This window comes from Numenius arquata, chromosome 7, assembly GCF_964106895.1.
Source record: "Numenius arquata chromosome 7, bNumArq3.hap1.1, whole genome shotgun sequence".
NCBI classification, from domain to species: domain Eukaryota; kingdom Metazoa; phylum Chordata; class Aves; order Charadriiformes; family Scolopacidae; genus Numenius; species Numenius arquata.
In genome coordinates, this window is record NC_133582.1 from 1363381 (window position 1) to 1384907 (window position 21527).

Below are 21527 nucleotides of genomic sequence, written 5' to 3' on the forward strand. Positions count from 1 at the left end.
AGCAACAAAAGTAAGGAAGCTCTGTCTCTGCTGAGAATTTCTGGGTAGGATCTATACCTTGATCTGAAATGAAACTGTCCTTGCGTATCCCCATCCAGGTGCTTTTTCCCCTCTGTTGTCTCTAACTTAACATTGAACCCTACCACATTTTATAAGGCCATTTTAGAAGCACTTCTAAGAAGGGATAGATAATATTTTTTTCTTTGAGACATCACAAACTCTTCATTTACTCTAAGATGGATCTATTAAAAATACACAATATTACCATGCAGAAAATAGGAAAAGCTGCTCTTGTGATACCTGGCCATATGTGGCTGTAATATTACCCATTCAGCTTTGAATAAGAGTCATAGGATGATGCAGAAATGTGAAACGAGAATTTTTTCATTTAAGGCAGGAATTTAAAATTGTAAGTTGAAGTCTGAATAATGCAGTTAGACTGAAGTTGCGACATATCACAGATGAACTGAGTCAGAGTCACAACTGAGTGAATTCTCTCACAGAATCACAGAATCCCAGAATGATATGGGGTTGGAAGGGACCTCTGGAGACCATCCAGTCCAACCTCCTGCCAGAGCAGGGTCACCCAGAGCAGGTCCCACAGCAACGTGTCCAGGCAGCGTTTGAAAGCCTCCAGATACAGAGACTCCACCAGCTCTCTGGGCAGCCTCTTCCAGGGCTCTGCCACCCTCACAGGAAAGAAGTTCCTCCTCTTGTTTAGATGGAACTTCTTATGTTCCAGTTTGTGCCTGTTCCCTCTTGTCCTGCCACTGGGCACCACTCGCATGCAGGGTTGTGGAAGAAAACCTTATTTTTCAGGAAATCTGCGATATTGTCTCTGACAAAGCCAGTGCTTGGCTGAAAGACTTAGCTCAGTGTTGGGGCCCATGCTAATTAATCTATTGCAGGGAGAAAACTGTTGGGAATCTCATTAACGTTGCTTTCCCCTTCCTGTCCTTTTAGTCCCTAATATCTCAGATTCAGGAAGAAATGGGAGCAACCTGTGACCCTGTGGTTGTACATAGTTATTGTGCAGGATGGTCTCTCTACCTGGTTTTCTTGACCTGTGGGTGGGAATTTACATTGGGCCAATGCTATTCTGAACCATGGAAACACTTTAATTTTGTGCCCCTGTCTAAAGTAAAGCTTTTAATCTTTACTACACATTTAAAACTTTTTCTCTTCAAATTTCTGAAAGCTTCACCTATTTCACTAGCAAACTTCTTGGCTTTTTTGGGGGGGAATCAAGCGCTGTAGAGAAAACACATCTTTCAGGCATGTCTTTGAGAAATGGGACAGACAGATGAAATGTTTGGGGCTGTTTTGACTTCTGTTGCTACTGGAAAGAGATCGGCTGGGGAGATTGAGAAATACAACCTCAGGATGCTACCTCGGAGGATGCGCTAGCAGGGATTTTACAGTCTGCAGGCGTTTTCTGTCAGATATACTGTACACAAGGGCATTGCCAAATAGCAAACACAGAGTATTCGTGGTATTCTGAGGAACTGCCAAAGAAAATAAGCCTGCAGATTGCCCTTTATTTCATGTTATGCTGACATTTCTCACATCAACAAAGTTTCTAGAACTCAAAACTTCAGGATAAACATCTAAGGATGGATACGGGGCCAGGATTCCTTTTCAGCTTTTTAGGGAAAAATCCTAAATATATTGAAATCAGCCAAAAGTCAGAAATTATAAAAAAAGACCTTCGGCTCTAAATAAAAAAAAACCCTTTCCCTTATCTGTAAGTGGGTGTGTAAACAAATAACATATTTATATATTTTTTAAGATTTCTTTTTTCTATTTCAAACCTTGATTATGGTTTTATATCTTTGGTTATTTACCATAATGTAAATTAAAATTAAAAGCCTTTATAGTTAAGAGTATTTTTTTCACTCTCTTGTGGTGCATAGAAAAGTACTTGCTTTGTTTCTTGTAATTATGTAAAAGAAATAGATTTGGAATAAAAACATGTCTTGAACCATCTCACCTGGTAACTGACACCTGTAGCTACGTATAAGAAGATAATAATGAAATCTACCCAGGAGACTTCCTGCTTGTTAATCCATTCCAGCAGTAGTATAAAAGCAGGAAATTCAAAAAAGATAAAGGAAGACTTCAAAAGGACAAGTGCCAACAATAAGGAACCTTAAAGCTCTCTTCCTAAAACCCTACTTGACAGTTTGGGATGCAAGACGGGCCGTAGCAAGTCACATCAAGTGCATCATCCAGGAATCCTGGGAACTTTATTAGTCTTTCATTCGTGTAAATAAATAAATAGAAATAAAATAGAAAAATAAGTATTTGGAATAGCAGGAAGGCAAAGGGAGTTGAAGACAGCAGAGGGATCCCTCCTTTGCAGACTTTGCTGGGCTAAACAAGCCCAACTCTTCCAATCAGCGGGTGCTCAAGCCTCTGGACCACCGTGGTGACCCTCGGCTGGACGTGCTCCAACATATCCTTGTTCCTGAGGAGCCCGGAGAGCTGGATGGAGGGGACTAGCTCACAAGCTCCAGGAAGGACAGAGGGCTTGGGAGAAGCGAAGGACGACTGTGAAGGACATGACACGTTGGCATAGCTGATAAAGAGGAAACCATGACTGTACAGTGTACAGTAATTTTTAATTAATTTGTTCTGCTCATTGTCATTAAATAATGTGTTGCAACTTTCCAGTGGTGGTTGCTACGAGACATAAACAGCAGGCTCTTATCGTTGATAAATGCCTCACATTTGCTTCAGCTTGGCAGCTGTAAAAACAGGATTACTCAAGGTATTTATCAGTCCTGTGTACTCCTGCTTACCCAAATAGGAACGCTTTTGTCATGATCAATACTGGAGCTCTGGTAACTTATAAATGTCTTTCTCATGCTGAGAGGCCAATAATTCTGGTGAATTTATACGGCAGAAGTCTCTGGATAGGTGCCCTGTCTAACGGAACAAGATACAGCTTTTGTTTTCTCCTTTCTGGTATTTCCTGAGCATCTGAAGCTTTTCTGCTTTCATTATAGCTGAAGGAAGAAAATCCACCTCCTTCAGTATTTTTAACTTAAGAACTTTGCAGGGATAACACACTATGAAAATGAGAGACAGAAGACATTTCTTCTCTGTCCTATTTTTATTGGGATTTTTAATATTTAATATTATCCAAATAATCTTGGTAGTGACTTAGAAGATAACTTGAGGCTGGTTAAAGACATCAAGTTATTAGAGGCATGTTGCCTTCTGAAACTAAGAGATAAATGAGTTATTCCTGAGGACTTTCCAGATCTCCAAGCTCACAGCAGAGATTTGTTGAATGAAGGCAAGGCCATAAATTCAGCCTCACTAAATTCAGTGGCAAAATGTAGCTGATGTTACAGGAGGAAGGATTTCACTTTGCATTTCAGAATTGCTCTCCGAGGTGCAGTTTGTCACAATTAGCTTAATGACCTCATGCATGACACAAAAGAAGAAAAAACAATGAGATGGGGGCATATTACACAGCACAGGAAAATAACTCACTGAAAAACGTAACTGAGCATTTCTCTTCAGAGGCCAATCGTGCATCAGCACCAAAATCCCTCTCTGATTCTATTCTTTTTAACTGAGAGTCATCTAAGGAATGTTCAGCTGTGGAAAAGCCTTCAAGAGAATTTCCTTTCATTCCCTTCTCTCCTTCTAGAGCATGGAAGCGTTGGCTGTGCTTCTTTTAACTACCTGGTCGAGGCAAGAGTTTGAGGTCTTCTGCAGAATATTGAAGGAAGAAAAACCTCTATTAGAAGCTGTGTTTTCTTGATGGCCATAAGCTGGTCTGATCTTTCTGACTCTGAAGACCAGAAATACAACTGCCTTCGTATCAGGATGTTCAACGAGGCATCTAAAGTAAAATGACACAAAAGGTATTCATTCTTGTATTAAAAAGCTGACATGAAAACAATTACTGCTTTCCCAGTACAACACCTTCCCATTTGTAGCTTTGGTCTGAGTTGCAGTCAAAAAATATCAACGCCTTATTTTACTTCATAAAGGTAGTGGACAAACTCAAGGTCTATGTGATGCCTTTAATGTGTTTTCCAAGGTGGAATTTATTTTGGAAATTTGCTAATATGAACGACTGCCTTTAAGATCTCTACAGATTGATCAAGTTATCACTACATCTTCTTGTTCTAGTATACCCCATCCCTATATCCCCATCCCTGGTTCAAGGCCAGGCTGGGTGGGGCTTTGAGCAACCTGGTCTGGTGGGAGGTGTCCCTGCCCAGGGCAGGGTGTTGGATGATCTTTAAGGTCCCTTCCAACGCGAACCATTCTATGATTCTATGATTCTTTTAATATATCAACAGGAGCTTTCATAGGAACAAAGATCAAGAGCTGATGTTGTTGGTAGAAACTCTTCATGTCTGGCTAAATCAGTCACTGTCCCTTTATCTTCTTCTTTTATGACCGTCTCTGTGCAGTCAGTGCCAAGGCATTCACAAACCTATTGAAAAACCACAACAGAAATGAAAACGAAGGGAGGCAGTGGTAGAGAGGTGGTGGGGTCTTCATCTCTGGGGACATTCCAAACCTGCCTGGACATGTTCCTGTGCAACCTGCTCTAGGTGCACCTGCTTTGTCAGGGGGTTGGACTAGATGACCTCCAGAGGTCCCTTCCAACCCCATATCATTTTGTGATTCTGTGAGGCACTTTTTCAAACAAGGCTCTTTATGTGCTGTTCCTTCACTCCATTTTGCTTGTTATTGTCCAGAGATCTCAGTGGTGATGCTTTACCGCAATATTTAGCCTTCATAAAACAGTCGCGCAGCCCAGGTACTTGTGCCGTTTTCCCATCCGTTCCACCAGGAATGTGAAGAACTTGCTCTTTGAGCAAATGTTTGCGAGACACACAACGTCTGTCTTCGTTAAGGCTCTCACTGCAAAGCTCAGTCCAAATTTCCAACAAGCACCAGCCCTTTCCCACCTGGTTGTTCATATCCAGTTTTTGCCAAAATGAGAGAAAAATGCATATACAACTAAAATGGAGCTTTTTTAACCATTTCCTTCTCTAAAACTTCTGGCCCGTGTAAACTGCTCAGTTGTGCATGAGACATTCAGGGACTCGGACTTGTTTGTATTTGCTTTATGTGCGTGTGTTTCTCCAGGATTTGTTTGGCTCAGCCTCGCAGCAGCTTTCCCAGAAGAGGCAGCAGCAGCCCCCTGCCCCCCCAAGAGCCATCCCCTGGAGAATTCCTGGAAATGAGCCCTTCTTCCTTGTTGGCCTCCGTCAGTAAACACCCATTTACACGCTGTCCAAACACTTCAAGTATTTTCTCCAGATTTTGGATGAGCCAGTGAGTGATGAGCCTTTTACACTTCAAAACACGCTGTCAGAAAAAGGATGCCTCTGTCAAACATGGTGGCACGGGTGAAAGAAGTGTTAACCAGGTCTGGGGATTACGGAGATTTGTTTGGATGAAGTACAGATGTTTATCAGCACTTATCTCAAGCTCAGAGATGGGCATGACTCATACGTAGTAATTCTGTGCCTGCGGGAAGCACACGTCGTAAAGCTGGTATCCATCCTGCAGGTCCATCAGCAGAATTTTGTCCTTAAAATGTACTGACTTACAGTAAGATTAGGTTTTATTGAACATTTAAACATTTCAGCCCACCGGATAATCAAATAGCAGCTCCTAAGATTGATATTAATAAAGCAGACAAAAAATACAAGGCACGGTTGGCAGGCATTGGATGTACTGTGTGAAGAAATAGGAAAATAATTTAAAATATATGCTTTAAATAGGGTAAAACCTTCTGCTTGGAGGACGGAAGGGAATCTTTATTATGAGGATACAGGCATCTGGTTAAGCTTGTCCTTAAGGACACACAATGCCAGAAAAAGATAGATCAATGCAAGATGTCAATTTTTTTTAAAAATACAGTTCAGAGAAACGTTTTAATCACTTCCCCAGAATTCTACCAGTATCTTTTTTTTCTGCCAAACACATGCATTTCTTTATTGCACATCAAGCCGCAGGACATGTTTTTGATATTTAACTCTCTGCAATTAGAAAGAAAACATAAAGAATCAATAGCTTTGATTCTCCTTTAAACATTCCTCAAATGTTCAGCCCAGAATTGTTCTCTTACAGCCCAAAAGGCATATGTCTGCAATCAGGATCACCCTTTGAAATGCCATTTGTTGAGATTTCGTTGCGCTGATAACCAGTCGGGCAGTCTGAGGAGCGGCTGGATAATTTCCAGTTGTGGGCACTGAAAGCTGTTGTATGGCTTCCAGTGGGGAGTGGAATTCCATGACGGAGAAGGTAGCCAGCACATCTGGCTCCAGGTCCCACGGCAAAAGCCATTTCTGCTTCTCAGACAGACCTTGGTTGAGATCCCATGGAGAGGAAGGATCACCACCAGTCCCCTCTCTCCTCCTCAGCTTCCACGTGATTCTTCTGGTTCACTGCAGTTTTTTGTTCTTGTCCAAATCGTCCTTGTCACCCTCAATAGGTAAAGCCACATCGCAGCCACCACTGCGATCAAAGCTCATGCAGATAGGGGCGACCTCTTGAGAAGACAGCAGCCACCTCACGTATGGTCCCAGCAGGATGGAGCTCAGCAAACACCAGACACCCGCTTTCTCAAGAGAGCCCTTTGCCACGACCTCAACTCTCACAGCACACGAGGCATTAGAAGTTTGTGTGACTTTAGGTACTCGCTGCAGCCCATGTAGTTCCTCGGGTGGGAAGAGTCTCTTTCTCGCCAACAGCCATCCACCAGAAACTCCCCAAACGACCACAACTGAAGCGCAGAGCCTCTCTCTTGCTTTCTTCACCCAAAGCCTCACAGACTGAATTTGTTAAAAGCCTTGTTATACCTCCGACAGAGGAATCCCCTCGTTCCACCCACCCACCTCCAGGCACCACAGCCCCAACACCTATTTCAAGACTACTCCCATTCGAGTTGATTTTGGGGACCTGGAATTTCCAAACGATGGAGTAAATGACACTAATAGAATGCAAAGACGTCAGTCCCACCGTGCCTTGCAAAAAAACAAAGAGACACCTATAAATTTTCAGTAGTTTTATTGAAAAATGCCTCTTTCATTTCAGAAATAAATAATATAAGGCAGTGAAATTCACAATTTGCAGTTAAAATATAAAAGCAGCAATTCTATATCCATAGTCTTGCAAACAATTTCCAACTGCTTTTGATAACTAAGAAACATTGTATTCTGAAAAAAAAAAATAAAATCCATACTAAATATACAACATAAACATGCAATTCCATCTCTGCAGGATTGACTGCAATTTGGCATAAATGTTACTGTGTCTACAAACAAGGAGATTTCAGGCATTATTAAACTGTATCCAGTTGATACAATGATTTCAGCTACTTAATGTTTGTGGTGTTTAAAGGAGATGTATAAGAGCAGTATATGCTCTGCGAAGTGTAACTAAGAAGAGAAGAAAACGACAATGATATTGGAAGGAGAGGGAATTTTTTGTTTCTTTCTCTTGTAACTAGATAATGCGGACCTGGGATGGGGCTCAACGGCAAACATGCATTTGAAAAAGGAAGAAAAAGGCAGAGCTAAAGCAGACAGTCCGTAGAAAATTTGCAGCAGCTCCGTGGTTATTTTTGGTTTGGTTTTTCGGTTTTTCTCTTTTTTTTTTTTTTTTTTTTTTTTTGGTTTCTTCGTTTTTACATTATTTCAATGAGAAGGCAGCACTAGGATAACTGAATGCACATATTGACCTGTCGGCAGCCACTACAAGCAGAAGTATTTTACAAGCGTCTCCCGAGCAGTATGAAGTCTGTAGGTGCACACACGTTGCTATCCCCACACCAGCCAGATACACAACGGGGGGGCGTCCGGCAGGAAAAGACCAAAAAGCCAGATTCTGGCGTGAAAAGACCGAAAAGCCGGATGGTCGAAGGAAGGAGGTGCCCTCCCCGTGCATATCCGCAAATGCAAGTATAGCAAAAACCAGAAAAAAAAAAAAAGAACCACCAACCAAAACAAAAACCCCAAAACCCAACCGAAACAAGACACAGCTCTTTTATGGTTCTGGTTTTGCTTGTCTGGAGAGTGACCTTTTCCAGCGCATGTGCTCGGGGTACTCGGGTGAGTGCATTTCAGCGCCATAGTCCTCATACTCGTCCTCCCTCCTCTCTGACTCCATGGGTACCACAAAGGGTTCCCCCTCGGGCTGATAGGGTCCGCTTTCGGGCACGTATGGCTCTGGTTGAAAATAGTTGTCCGATTGAACATAATCGTTACCGCATGGCTTTTGAATCCACAAACACAACGACAGTTAAGTTTGTCTACATCATGTTAGTCCGAGCTTATCGCCGTATAACAAATATATAAACTAATAGGTCACGGGGGAAATTTTCAGGTTTTTTGTGAATGCTTTTTGGCAGTAAAATAATAATAAGTTTAAAATTCATTTCAAAAGGCTTTGTATTTATAATACACAAAACATTGCAGAAAGTCTTAAATTATGCAAGGGACCAATTATTGTAAAAGGAAAAAAAAAAAAACACACCACATTAAATCAAATAAAAATATTATTTTACAGCTACTTCAGTAAATCCAAGCACTGAACTTTATTTTAGACTGCGTAATTAATAGAAGAAATGGAGCAGGTAAAATGAAGGGGTGGATTGGCATATACTAATTTTCTCTGAGAATGGGAAAGCGTAGACATAACTATCACCAGCGGCAATATACAGTACATGGCATTTTCTCGTGCTGTTCCTCGTAACAAACCGAGTTACAGCTGGTGCTTCAGGAACACCAAAAACTACAGCAAAACAGAAGAAAAATCATTATAAAACTTTGGTATTTGTGACTGCGGTTACAGAATCCAACAAGATGACATATTGACAAGGCACATGCCCCGATTCAGACGTCGGTAACAAGCAGAGGGGGAGGTTTCATCAGTCGTCAGGGGTGTTATCCCGGCACACAGCAAGCAGCAGCAGGCTTTTACGCAAGAGCATCACGTAGGATTGTTAACAGATTTTAGTGGGTACGGTCCCGTACAAATCATTTACAAGCCACAATTAGTTTACTATTTACATATGTCATTTCTCATTTACCAGGTTAAATCTGTCTCTTCTAATGGCGTTACCTTTGCTGGTTAGTAGTTTTATAAGCCTCCTTCACCACGAGGCTTTGGATGGTCTGGGTCTTTTTTTTTAGAAAAAAAGAAAGACTGTCTATTTAATTATTGAAATGCAACAGGCTGAATGAATTGACATCACTGTCCTTTATCTCATTCCCGAGTTGGGTTAGTAAAAAAAGAATCTCCCCATTCTATGAGGCCAGCATGGTTCAAAAACCATATCCGGGGTGAAATATCCATACGGACTCAGTTTCTAATAAGCACGTGCGCAAACATCTCAGAAACAGGATTTTCATGTATTCAAACTGTAAGCAGCACTGGCGACTTAGAAAATGTGTTAGCCGAAACCTGAAACAGGTCAAAGATGATGTTAGTCTTTTAAAAGTCCATCCGATGTGCAAAAACATACTTTCATTCAACTCAATACATAACAGTTAAGTCATAGGCATATATTTATATATGTATACAGAGCTGCTTACTAGAGAGGAGAACACTGCTGAATCACAGACACAATTTTCTTTCTTTTTCGTTTAAATTAGAATTTTATGTGAGATCTGCACGACCACCTGGCTCTTTAACCAGCAGCACCGAGTCTGCAAGTGTGTACATATATATATATATATCTTTTCATTTATTTTCTTTCCGTGGATACATGCACAATACACTAACAGCAAACCAGATCCAAGAGTAGTATCACATACACTAATTTTGAGATGTCGCAATGCATACATATTAATTTGTTAACAATACTGTGGTCCTGCAGGATCCCCATGTTAAAATATATTAGAATCTTTCCAGTCAGAAATTGGAAGCCGCTGTGACCCTTTATTTTGATTCCAGCAGCAGCCCATTCTTTTGAGCTACATCACAGGGTGGAAGGCTGATAGGACCCAGGGCTAAATCAGAGATTCCGTGGCGTTTAACTCAGCAGAAATTGTAGGACAGTGGTGTTTTTCAGTTGACTGCACTGTATCACCAAATGGATTTCCTTTGTGGATTTTTTTTTTTTTTATTTTGGGTATCAATTTTTGCATAAATAATCCTGACATTGCTCAAAAAGAGACACACGGAAATTGCCAACCACAGCATTCTTTTTATTTTTCAAGAGAAACATGGAGAATTCAACCTTGTTCTGAAGACGATTGGGTAGGGTGGGGATGGAGGGGAAAAAAGAAGAAGAAGAAAACGGTCACTTAAATCCTATGAGCAACATTATCAACTACTAACCGTCTACATTTTAAAAAAGAATACTAAAATATTTAGTTACTACTTCCTATTTAAAATAAACCCACATAACATCGAGTAAATCCACAAAGTCCAAATGGCTGCTCATATTCCTGCACGTTACAATGAGGCAGACCTGCTTCTTGCAGCCAGTTCCTCCCGATTGGGCAGGTCCGGGCCAGCAGGACTGTCTCATGTAAAGCAGCTCGATATGACCAGCCACCTCCCTGAAGGCTGAGGCAAGACATTCATAACCTACCTGGGAATCCTTGGCCATTGTAAGGGATGCTAGCACACTGGGATGAATCGCAATATCCTGGTGGCCCTGGGGGACCTCGAATACCCGCATTTCCAGGACGACCTGGCGGCCCTGGTGGTCCTCGTGATCCCGTGGAGCCTGGTGGACCAGTCCTAGATTCCCCTTGTGGACCTAATTTTAGAAATGAAAGGTTGGGGGTTTTGTTTTCTTTAAGAGCCAGCTTGATAAAGCAGCTAACGTTACTGCTGTCTAGACTGCACAGTCTTTGGTGAGAAAACACTTGCACTTTGTTGCTAAATGGGGGTCAACAGAAAGAAAAACAAAAGAAAACTAGAAATGTGACTCATCATTAGTTCCTTCCCCGTGTGTGGCTTACTTAAGGATTTATTCACAGCAACTGAGTTAGTAAAATTTGAGCCAAGTAAGAAACATCAATGAATTCTCTGGTTTATTATTTCCCCTCCGTGTAAGATACCAAGATCTCCAGGGAAACCACTAGATTAGACAAGCACACTGGATTTCAATTAAAATATCAGAGTACACTAATTCTGCTACCCTGCAGCCCCAGGACAGATGAGGTAATGTTTTTCTTGGAAGCGGTCTTATTATGGTTAGGAGAAAAGTAAAGCTTCGAGTAACTGAGGCTACAATTTGCTGCAAGCATCTTATGGGTCCTGCAACGAAAAACCATGTTTAACCGAGTCAACTACAAGCAGAAAGAAATGATGCAGCTGATTTCTGCCAAGGCATCAGCGAACAAAATTGCCCGATGCAAAGACCAAAATCGATGGTCAAACCATCTGACTCCATCATCTGGCAACTCGGCACGTGGGAATATTTTGTAGTGTGGGGACTATTTGCAGTTCTGTAATCACGACTGAAAAATGGAACTAAATATTTCAAAAGTATCATCTGATAACGCTTATGAAAATATCCATCAAATATTTGGACAATGTATTTTCATTAAATACATTTTTGCACAAGCAAGCATGCCAGAAGAGTAAATTACAAGATAAAGATAAATACCTATTAGCCATATCCAAAAGTCTTTCTAAATTGCCCTTTTTTGTAGTGGTTTCCAGTAAACTCTAATATGTGTCAAAAGCATGAAGTGGACAGAGTAAAGCGTGTTCATTCACCAGATGTAGTCTGGTTCCCTATGAAGAAATGTTGGCTATTTCTCCTACTTTTCTGCAATCTGATAAAACAAGAAATATTTACCAGGTGGTCCTGGCAAACCTCGTGGTCCTTGAGATCCAGTCCCTCTTTCGCCTTTCTCTCCAGGCATTCCTACAGAATGAAAAAAAATTTAAGTAATAAAAACCAAAGGATGGAAACCAACAAATATTTCTCCATGTTCTCTCACTGATATTAACATTTAGTTCCCATTATTTAATATAACAAGGCTGGTCAAACCTTATTTTGTACAGATGTCCAACTGTGCGTTTGCGAAAATAATTTGGATACAAACATACCAACCTAAAAATAAAGTAGGATGGAGAGGTAATTTTGTGTGAATAAGCTTTCTGAAACATAGAAAAGTCTTTGAGATACTTAAAACACTGCAGAACCTTATTATTTTAAACTACAAACAGGAAGGTACTTTTAAGCTTGCATACTTCTGCTATAAAGGATGCTTTATACTTTCTTACAAACAGTTATGATGAAATAAATTTAAGAAAGAAGAGAATTCAGAAATTCATTCTTCTTTGATTTTTTTTTTTTCAGTCTGTTTTAAAGATTATAGTCTAATAGATGGTAGAAAACACAGCATGAGTTTATGCTACAGCAGAGCCGCTGGAATAAGCAAAGGCCACAACATAATCCAGGACAGACCCTCTGTGTCGTTGCAGGGACCCAAGGAAACCACAAAATAGGATCACCCAAACGCTCAAACTCAGCTCAGAGTTGCTCAGAGTTGCTCCCCCTCAGAGTTTGGCTGCACAGAGCCAAAGATGCAGACCTAATTCTTTCAATTCCTACTTTTTATTCTAGGTAATGACTCATTTTCTCTCACAGTCAGGGTTCTGTTCTGCAAAGAGTTGTGTTCCTGCAAACAGCCTTTCGAGATGTAGCCGTTTAGCGCCAGAAGAGTTCTGAGAACAATCCCTTTCCTTGGGATACCCTGTGGAAGCCTGAGACAGCAGCCAAAAGGTTATACCAACTTGTGTCTCGTGAAACACGAGCAAGGGAGAGACAGAGGAAAGCAATGGTGTAATTAATCTTGTCCTCAAGAACATCAGTGTCCCTCAGACAACCCAACTGACCCAGAGAGCTGCTGCTAGGGACGGGCTTCCTGGCCTGACATGGTAAAGGGATGAGACTGCTCCCCTGGCAGCCCCTGCACTGTGTCCACTGTGAAATACACATCTGCCTTGGAATTTACTCACCTCTTTCACCAGGTGGTCCTTGGACCCCAGGAGGCCCTGGGAATCCTGGTCTTCCTCCAGGTCCAGGCTCTCCTCTTGTCCCAGCCGCTCCTGGGGGACCAGGTGGTCCTGGTGGCCCTGGCTGGTTACGGTTTGAATAATAATCGTTGGGGATTTGATTCAGCATTTGATTGAACCGGCTCATTTGACCTTCGAAAGGAAAGAAAAATGGTTCAATAAACCATGTGAAACGAGTGAAAGTCTTTTACCAGAATGGGAAGAAATAACAAATTATCTCCCTTCATTAAAATCCTATCCTTGTTCCCATTCAATAAATTAGCAGTGACCTGGTACAGATGAATTAGGAAGACTTAAGATGATGTCTGATAAGAAGGATGAACATAAATGGAGGAGGAGGGAAGAAAGGTAAGGGGGATTCTGGAAGCCAGTAACATTAACAAAAATTAATTTTAAAGCAATTAAAGTCACAAAAAGCATTTGTTCACAATATTCTTGCAATCACAGCCCTAATTAGAGCTTCTGCTCTGAAGAACAGAAATGACTTGTTACACTTCATTAGACTGATTAGTGTAACGTGCCAGCCCAAGCATAACCCTGACCAGATGAGCTGAATATGAAAAAAAAAATAAGGCAGGGATGTTCAAGAAAGAGATGCTAAAAGATCTCAGGTATCTTCATTCATAGGCCTAGTACATTCCTGACTGTACTTTCCCTCCTCTGTGAGGGATAACCAACAGACACATCTTAAACAGCAGCCACCACAGACATTCTAAAGGACATCCTGTCCCTTTCCTGTACACACGCACCCTTAATGATCCAGAAGGTGTATCTGTTTACCTCAATGTCATAAAAATAACGTTAAGAACAGTTTATGGGCACATTTGTCTCTGTCCTCCTTGGCAGGTCTACTGATAGCAAAAGCATTGCCTCAGGGACAGAGAAAAAGGCTGTTCTCTCTCCAGAGAACCTTCCATGGACCGCACCGCGTGGCAGCAGAGGACTGAAATTCAATTTGCAGTCCTCATCCAGATAAATATCATTTTTACTTGCACAGCACAGCTGATTCTGTGCACAGTGTTTACCCAACACTCATTTGTCATTTCAAAATGCCTGCACTGAGCAACCTTTTTCTCACCAATTCCCTCCTTCTGAAGACAACACGTTTAATGAGAAAATAGATACTAATTTTATGACCAAGATGAAGTCATTTTGGACCAGACTGACAAAGGAAAGTCACTTTCCTTGTACAGAGCATCAGACTTGCATGTGTGTTTCCAAAGGTCACAGATTGGTTCAGGACCAAGCCAGCCATCTGGATCTGGCAAAAATTTAGTGCTACGTTTTTTTCCACCACCTCATTGGCACTGGACATCTCTCAGATCACTCACGCTCTGGCTGGGCTCTGAGGCCAGTATCTCTCACCTTCAATTTAAACCACCGTTTTCCCTTCTAACAAAGAAAGTAATAAATTATTAGCATGAGGAACAAAGCAGGCAACGCTGTTTACCATTTATCAGTTGTTCACAAACTTGTCTTGCCACCGCTCGCATCATGTTCTGAGAAGCAATGTCACCCTAAATGATCAAACCCGAAACAAGTGTTTTATTAGCAAGTGTCTGTGCTTTTAAAGACATAGTGTTTAATTAAAAAAAAGCTGAGATAAACTTATTTAAAGCAGACTTACTCTGTCACCTTTCTCTCCCTTCATTCCAGGTGCACCCTAAAACAAACACAGTAAAAATAAAACAACTGAAGGATTATGTTATTCCACCCCCACCTATAGGCTTCATATATGCAATTTTAGAAAACATTTTGACTCCTTCAAGACGACAGACCTGGTCCTCCTTGAACTTTACATTCCAGAGATGCTACAGCAGGTGCCAAAAAAAGACTGGACAAGCTGTGATTTTCTGTGTACAATCAAACACACTGACAGATACAGAAAGAAAAGATCTGAAGGGAAAATTCAAACTAGGGCCAAAGAAAGGGGCGTGTTCTGACACTGGGAGCACACTGGCAATTTGAAAGTTGGATTTCTAGCATCACGTTTCTGTAAATGGTGAATTTGCCTCTAAATCCCTGCTAATTCTCAACCATTTCTGGTCTTACAACGGCCTCACAGAAGTCTTAGCTTGAGCTACTTTATTATTATTGACATTTTCCAAGAGCTAACTTCTGTCTAATAGCAATTTCCATTTGCCTTTGAATATTCTAGTGGTTGTTACGGTTTTTTCTGGTTTTCAAGAATGCCATGTAAGAAGCCAACCAGAAGGACTGGTTCTAGTTTTTATATATGTACGTGTTTATGGCTGGAAAAACATCAGGTGTACTGTGAAGATGTTTTTAAAATGCTGAACTGGAGAAATGGAAGCACAATCTACTCTGCAAACAAATTTTTTTGTGTGCACCTCTCACACAGCATTCGGAGATTTTAGCCTGCATTCTACTGGGGGCAAACAAAAGCATCAAGAGAGAGCAAATCATACTTTCCAAAGAAAATGTCATTACAATGCTTGGTATGATGGATTTTTAAAGATTTTCAAAATAGACAGTCATGATCTCAGTAGGATGTTTATAACTCACTTTGGTCTGTTTGACATGATTTTGACCACAGTGAAAATTGCAGATGCTCATTTAAAATAAGTAGAAAATTAGATTCACAGTCATTTGTTTTAGCCACTAGGTCACCCTTTGAAAAATCTAAAGATCTGCCAAGTGTTTAAAAACTATTATTTCAATTTTGACATCGAAATACAAAAGAACAAAAAACCAAAAAAAAACCCCCCCAAAAACCCCTGCATTTACTGCAAGACCTGCTTCGGAAGCCGCCATGAATAGCTCCTCCGATGCTCTCGAATACTCACCATGACAAATGCCACGCGTGCCAAATTCCAGAGCAGCACAAATCAAGCTTTTCCCTGAACTACGGCTCCTGAAGCACCTACTGTGAGTTTTACAGGTGACTGCAGGGGGTGCAGAGTTAGGCCACGGCTGAGTTCTCCTAAAAATCTACTGTAAATTCACCTGCCAGCGTGTGTCCAAAGAGCACAAGAGCTTCATTAGTCAAGCAAAAAGGGGCTCGTATGAGTTCGAATAGATTTCCACTCGTAGCCTAAATTACTATTTGCACGTAAGGCGTGTTTCAAAGGTGAAAGAGCAGTCTGGCCATCTGCTGCTCTGCGTGGATCTCCACGTAGTTACACCTACATCCTAAAGTATTACTGCTTTTTGCACTGTAGTATTTCTTTAAGGAGCCTGTTTATCACCATTAACGAAGCAAAGGCCAAGTGTGGGCCGCAGCTGTTTCTCATAACATTCCCACAGTACCCACAATTAATTTCAACAACACAAGACAACAAACCATTCCACTGAGGTCGCAGTGGATGCAATTCGAATGCGGTGGCACCGTTCCGCAGACTTCCATCAAGGTTTTGGGCAAAACAAATTCCCACAGGGAATGCTGGGGTGTGAATGTGTGAACCCGGGCTTCTCTGCAGAAACTTTGCATACACCTACCCCATGACACGCAACAGAAAATACAAGGCACCTCATCCATCGGTGGGTTGAGCAGTCGGCATAGGGTACATTTGCAGCAGGCGTTAACAGATCGTTCATGGAAAATTAATTGTACAGACTCAAATGAAAGATTTAGAGTGGTGACACCTTAACGCACTTGGGGTGCACCAGGAAGAGTGTGGCCAGCAGGTCGAGGGAGGTCATCCTCCCCCTCTGCTCTGCCCTGGTGAGTCCACATCTGGAGCACTGGGTCCAGTTCTGGGCCTCCCAGTTTAAGAAGGACAGGGAACTGCTGGAGAGAGTCCAGCGGAGGCTACGAAGATGATGAGGGACTGGAGCATTTCTCTGCTGAGGAAAGGCTGAGAGACCTGGGGCTGTTCAGCTGGAGAAGAGCAGACTGAGAGGGGATCTCATCAATGCTGAGCGATATCTAAAGGGCAAGTGTCAAGAAGATGGGGTCAGGCTCTTCTCAGTGGTGCCTGGTGACAGGACAAGGGGCAACAGGTTCTGTCTGAACATGTGGAAAAACTTCTTTCCTGTGAGGGTGGCAGAGCCCTGGAAGAGGCTGCCCAGAGAGGTGGTGGAGTCTCCTTCTCTGGAGACATTCCAAACCCGCCTGGACACGTTCCTGTGTGACCTGCTCTGGGTGACCTTGCTCTGGCAGGGAGTTGGACTAGATGGTCTCCAGAGGTCCCTTCCAACCCTGACCATTCTGTGACTCTGTGAAACCATAAATATGCCACTGGAATAAATTATGCCACCAATGAGACAGTTACTAATCTGTAAACAATATACCCATCAAACTGGTGAATATTCTTTCCCTTCTGTCCTTCACTCTTTCATCTACATCTTTTCTTAGCTGATTAAGTCCACGGAGAAAAGATCTGTCTTTTAGTCTTAGCTTCGCACAGCTACGAGCTGGAACAGCCCATGGACTTGTAAATGCCGTAACATAAATAAGGTGTAACAATTAAGACCAGCAGGAAAATATGACATTTCTATCTGTCCTCTTATTAAATTGTGGTAAATGCTGATGCACTGAAGCTCTAAAAGAGATGTATTTTGACTCTCAATTCAGACATTAACATCTCAGTCATGAACTATCACTTTTATCTGAAATATCCATTGAATAGGTGTGGAGGTTTTTCACTTGCACTAGTCTATAACATGAAAATCTGGGGGAAAAAAATTAACAAATTATTGCGTGCTTCTCTTTCTGTTTGAAACTTGGCAAATTTTTGCTGTTTTCTGAAAGTATATTCATTTGAAATTATCTGCTGAGCACATATTTATAGAATGCATATATAATGTGTGCTGATCACACATTTATAGAATGGTTCGGGTTGGAATCATAGAATGGTTTGGGTTGGAAGGGACCTTAAAGATCACTGAGTTCCAACCCCCTGCCCTGGGCAGGGACACCTCCCACCAGACCAGGTTGCTCAAAGGCCCATCTAGCATGGCCTTGAACCCCTCCAGGGATGTGGAATACCTGCTCATTCTAATTCTTGTCTTTCTGAGGCTTTAATGGTACAACCCTGTATTGTTTTGACTGGAAGCAAATCACGCAGTAAGTTTTCTTGATTACTCACTGGGTAAGTGCAAGCACTAGAAATCAGATTTCAGGTCTACAGTCCCAGCAATATTCTAATAACTACTTAAATTTCCCTGTTCCAAGAGTTCACTTGCTAGGGTGTTCACACACCAGAACTACACACAGAAGAGAAAAAAAAAATAACACAAACTTAAAATGTTCAAATCCTCTATACTGTTTCTGGCAATATTTTTGCTGACCAGTCAAGAAAAGTTCTTCAGGCTGCCTTCAGCCACAGGCCACGTTGGTAGGACAGGCGGGTACTCTGGTGACAAAAGCAGAACGTTGCTCCAAAGTATTGACAAAAAGGTCCCCCAGCCAGAAAAATGCTATGGCTGTTCCTTAATTAGAAGTTATATATGGGCAACTTTACAATTCATTGAACTCAATTGAGCCCCATTCTTCAATCTGTGACCTCACAATGATACACAGATTCAGCTTTGTGATTCCGAACTAATCCTAAAATTTGAAGATTAGAGGCTGACTAGCTATGTTAACAACAAAGTTCATTTTCCACCTGGATGTTTTAGAGATATGATTTCCAAAAAAATAATTACAACTGCAATTACCAAGTTGCTATTTGCATCTCCCTCCCAATTGGTTATATTCTTCTTACATTTCAGTTTATTTTCTTTTAAGAGACAAACCCATGCAATTTAGGCAACTGCTTGCCAGCATTTTGAGAAGCAGCAGCTGCTGCTGACATTCTGTTTTGTTGATACCCCACAATGAGGGAGTCACTTGGGGTCAGTGTGCGGAAAAGCCAGTTTATGCTGCATGTGGGATTTTTCTGGGCTGTGGGATGAAGTCTGGGGCTGCGGCAAAGTTCTACAGCTGAAGGAGGACAAAACAAAGGAAGTTTTGCTATTTTTTACTTTGAAAGATAATGTGCTCAATTGTTTTCCCCAAAAGAATGTTCGCTTCCCACAAGAACCACCAGTTCACCGCTCCCAAAGTGGTGTCTCTTTGAGACTTCATCTAGGATGTCTGCACAGATGGAGGCAAGATCAGCAAACACGTGGCAGCAGAGAACGGAAAATGCTCAAAAACTGCATTTAGCTCACAACAAACATCCCTGCTTGGGATTAATCTCTGAAAGTTTTCACTGTCTGTTTGGTCCTGGAGGCATCAGTCTCACAGCACCTTCTACATCAAGCATAGATGCCTTGCATCGTTTCCTGGGGACCTTCTAGATCTACAAAGTCAGACCCCTTTGTCACAGAGTCTGTTTCATAAACAAGACAGCTCTGCCTTAAGACAGCTTTAGTCTGTCTCCCCATCCATTCCCATTTTCACTCTCACACCTATAAAACAACAGCGCTGAAACTTTTCTTCTTGATAGTCCAAGATCTTCTATTTCCCATTACATTTATTCACAGGAAACATATCCATTTTTTCCTGAGCTAACATCCTCTTCTAGCCTAATGACTCTTTCTTACCCTTGCTGGTTGTTACCCTACGATATATGTATGGACTATTATCAAACTCTCACTCTCTGTGGGATGAGAAAGACAGAGGATAGATATTTCAGTCTCCTGTAGGACAGCCAGTGCTCAATTCTCAATAGATTACTGACTCCTTTGTGTTCTTACTGTTCCTTTTTCAGTCATTTTGTTACTATACTGAAAAAAAACCCTATAGTTTATCTTGGAAATACTTATAAGCAGACTGTAAAATCAAATTTCCTATTTCCATGACAATTCAGTTAACACTTCAAATATCAACTTGCTGTACTATAAGTACACATTGAGGTAGAGAAATGTCTACAGCCACATTGGTGGTGTCCTCTGCCCCAGCTTAGCACATTGGGGAAGAGTTCCCTGTTGACCCAAGTCACTGGGAAAGCCAATCACATCCTGGGCTGCATCCCCAGCAGCGTGGCCAGCAGTGCGAGGGGGGAGATTCTGGCCCTCTGCTCCACTCTCGTGAGACCTCACCTGGAGCAGTGTGTCCAGCTCTGGAGTCCTCAGCACAGGAAGGACATGGACCTGTTGGAGCAGGGCCAGAGGAGGCCACAGAGATGCCGGGAGGGCTGGAGCCCCTCTGCTGTGAGGACAGGCTGAGAGAGTTGGGGAGGTTCAGCCTGGAGAAGAGAGGGCTCTGGGGAGACCTTAGAGCCCCTTCCAGTCCCTAAAGGGGCTCCAGGAGAGATGGGGAGGGACTCTCGATAAGGGAGGGAAGCCATAGGACCAAGGGTAATAGTTTTAAACTGAAAGAGGGGAGATTGAGATGAGATGTCAGGAAGAAATTCTTTGCTGTGAGGGTGGTGAGACCCTGGCCCAGGTTGCCCAGAGAAGCTGTGGCTGCCCCATCCCTGGAGGGGTTCAAGGCCACATTGGACGGGGCTTGGAGCAACCTGGTCTGGTGGGAGGTGTCCCTGCCCAGGGCAGGGGGTTGGAACTGGATGATCTTTAATGTCCCTCCCAATCCAAACCATTCTATGATTCTATGAATGTCTTCACAACACCAAGGCTCTTCATAATTTGCACGTAGCTGCGTACCTTTTGCCTGGGGCATAACATTCCTTGCTTTGTAGGGGTCTTTTGTAGGGTCCTTGCTAGGTAGGGTCTACCTGAATAATTAGATTATTCAGGTAGAAATAAAAAGTGGCAGGATCTGGTGGAAAATTATTTATTCCTTGTATTTATCAGAGGCAACGTGAAGCCTCATTATCTTTCTCCGGGATGGGAAGTAACAAATTCAGGCAGGTCTGAACTATAATTCATGACACTGCAAGTTGCATTTGGCCATCAGGCTGCACCTTTTGCAACTCTAATACCAGACACAAAGGAAAGCCTTGAAATCCTGTCCACCAGGAGTCTGATAAAACATGTGTGCAAGGTGCAAGCCAGAATTCCTGCTGGGATCTGCTCTAGAAATGTAAGAGAAACGGTAAATATGATGCACAGTGTCACATTACAAGAAAGTGCAATAACTGGAAAAAAAAAAACGTATTTCTAACTGAAAGGAACTCTTAAGATTATAGTGTAGGAGAACTTAGATGTGGTGGTTGGACGGGAGTTGACTGCCTTGCTTTGCACAAGCACCGAAACTGGGCTTGTGGCCAAATTTCTTTCTACGCACATTCTTTACCTGCAGCAGCTTTGCAGCTGAACTGGGTCAGTTTTCCAGGGTCCCAGGTGAAGGAAAAGCTGGGTACACCTGGTCGTTTGAAGCTTCACTTGTGAACAAACCACAGCACCTTGTGGCCCCAGCTATGTCTATCAGGCACCTGACCGAGCAGGAATATCACATCAGCAATAGTCATCTAAAGGCAGGAAAGCTTCAGTGCTTTCCCAAGACACTCAATGCAAGGAGAAATGGGATTTATAGGTTGGCAAATGCAGGCTGAATTCAACACACATATGAGGAAACAACCCAGTTTCCAGGTGCTCCTGGGAACTTCCACTCCATAACCATCTACCTTCCCAGCCTACGATATATT

General features: G+C 42.1%; 1 protein-coding gene across 1 annotated transcript in view; it reads right to left on the reverse strand.

Annotated features, from left to right (window-relative positions):
* Nucleotides 1-8028: 8028 nt before the first annotated feature.
* Nucleotides 8029-21527, reverse strand: part of COL12A1 (collagen type XII alpha 1 chain) — a 98263-nt gene continuing 84764 nt past the window's right edge. The window contains exons 60-65 of the mRNA XM_074150628.1: nucleotides 14657-14692; nucleotides 14480-14546; nucleotides 12973-13161; nucleotides 11804-11872; nucleotides 10583-10753; nucleotides 8029-8210 (exon numbers count right to left, since the gene is read on the reverse strand). Of these exons, the coding sequence (XP_074006729.1) occupies nucleotides 8029-8210; nucleotides 10583-10753; nucleotides 11804-11872; nucleotides 12973-13161; nucleotides 14480-14546; nucleotides 14657-14692 (714 nt within the window). The remainder of the gene's footprint in view (nucleotides 8211-10582; nucleotides 10754-11803; nucleotides 11873-12972; nucleotides 13162-14479; nucleotides 14547-14656; nucleotides 14693-21527) is intronic.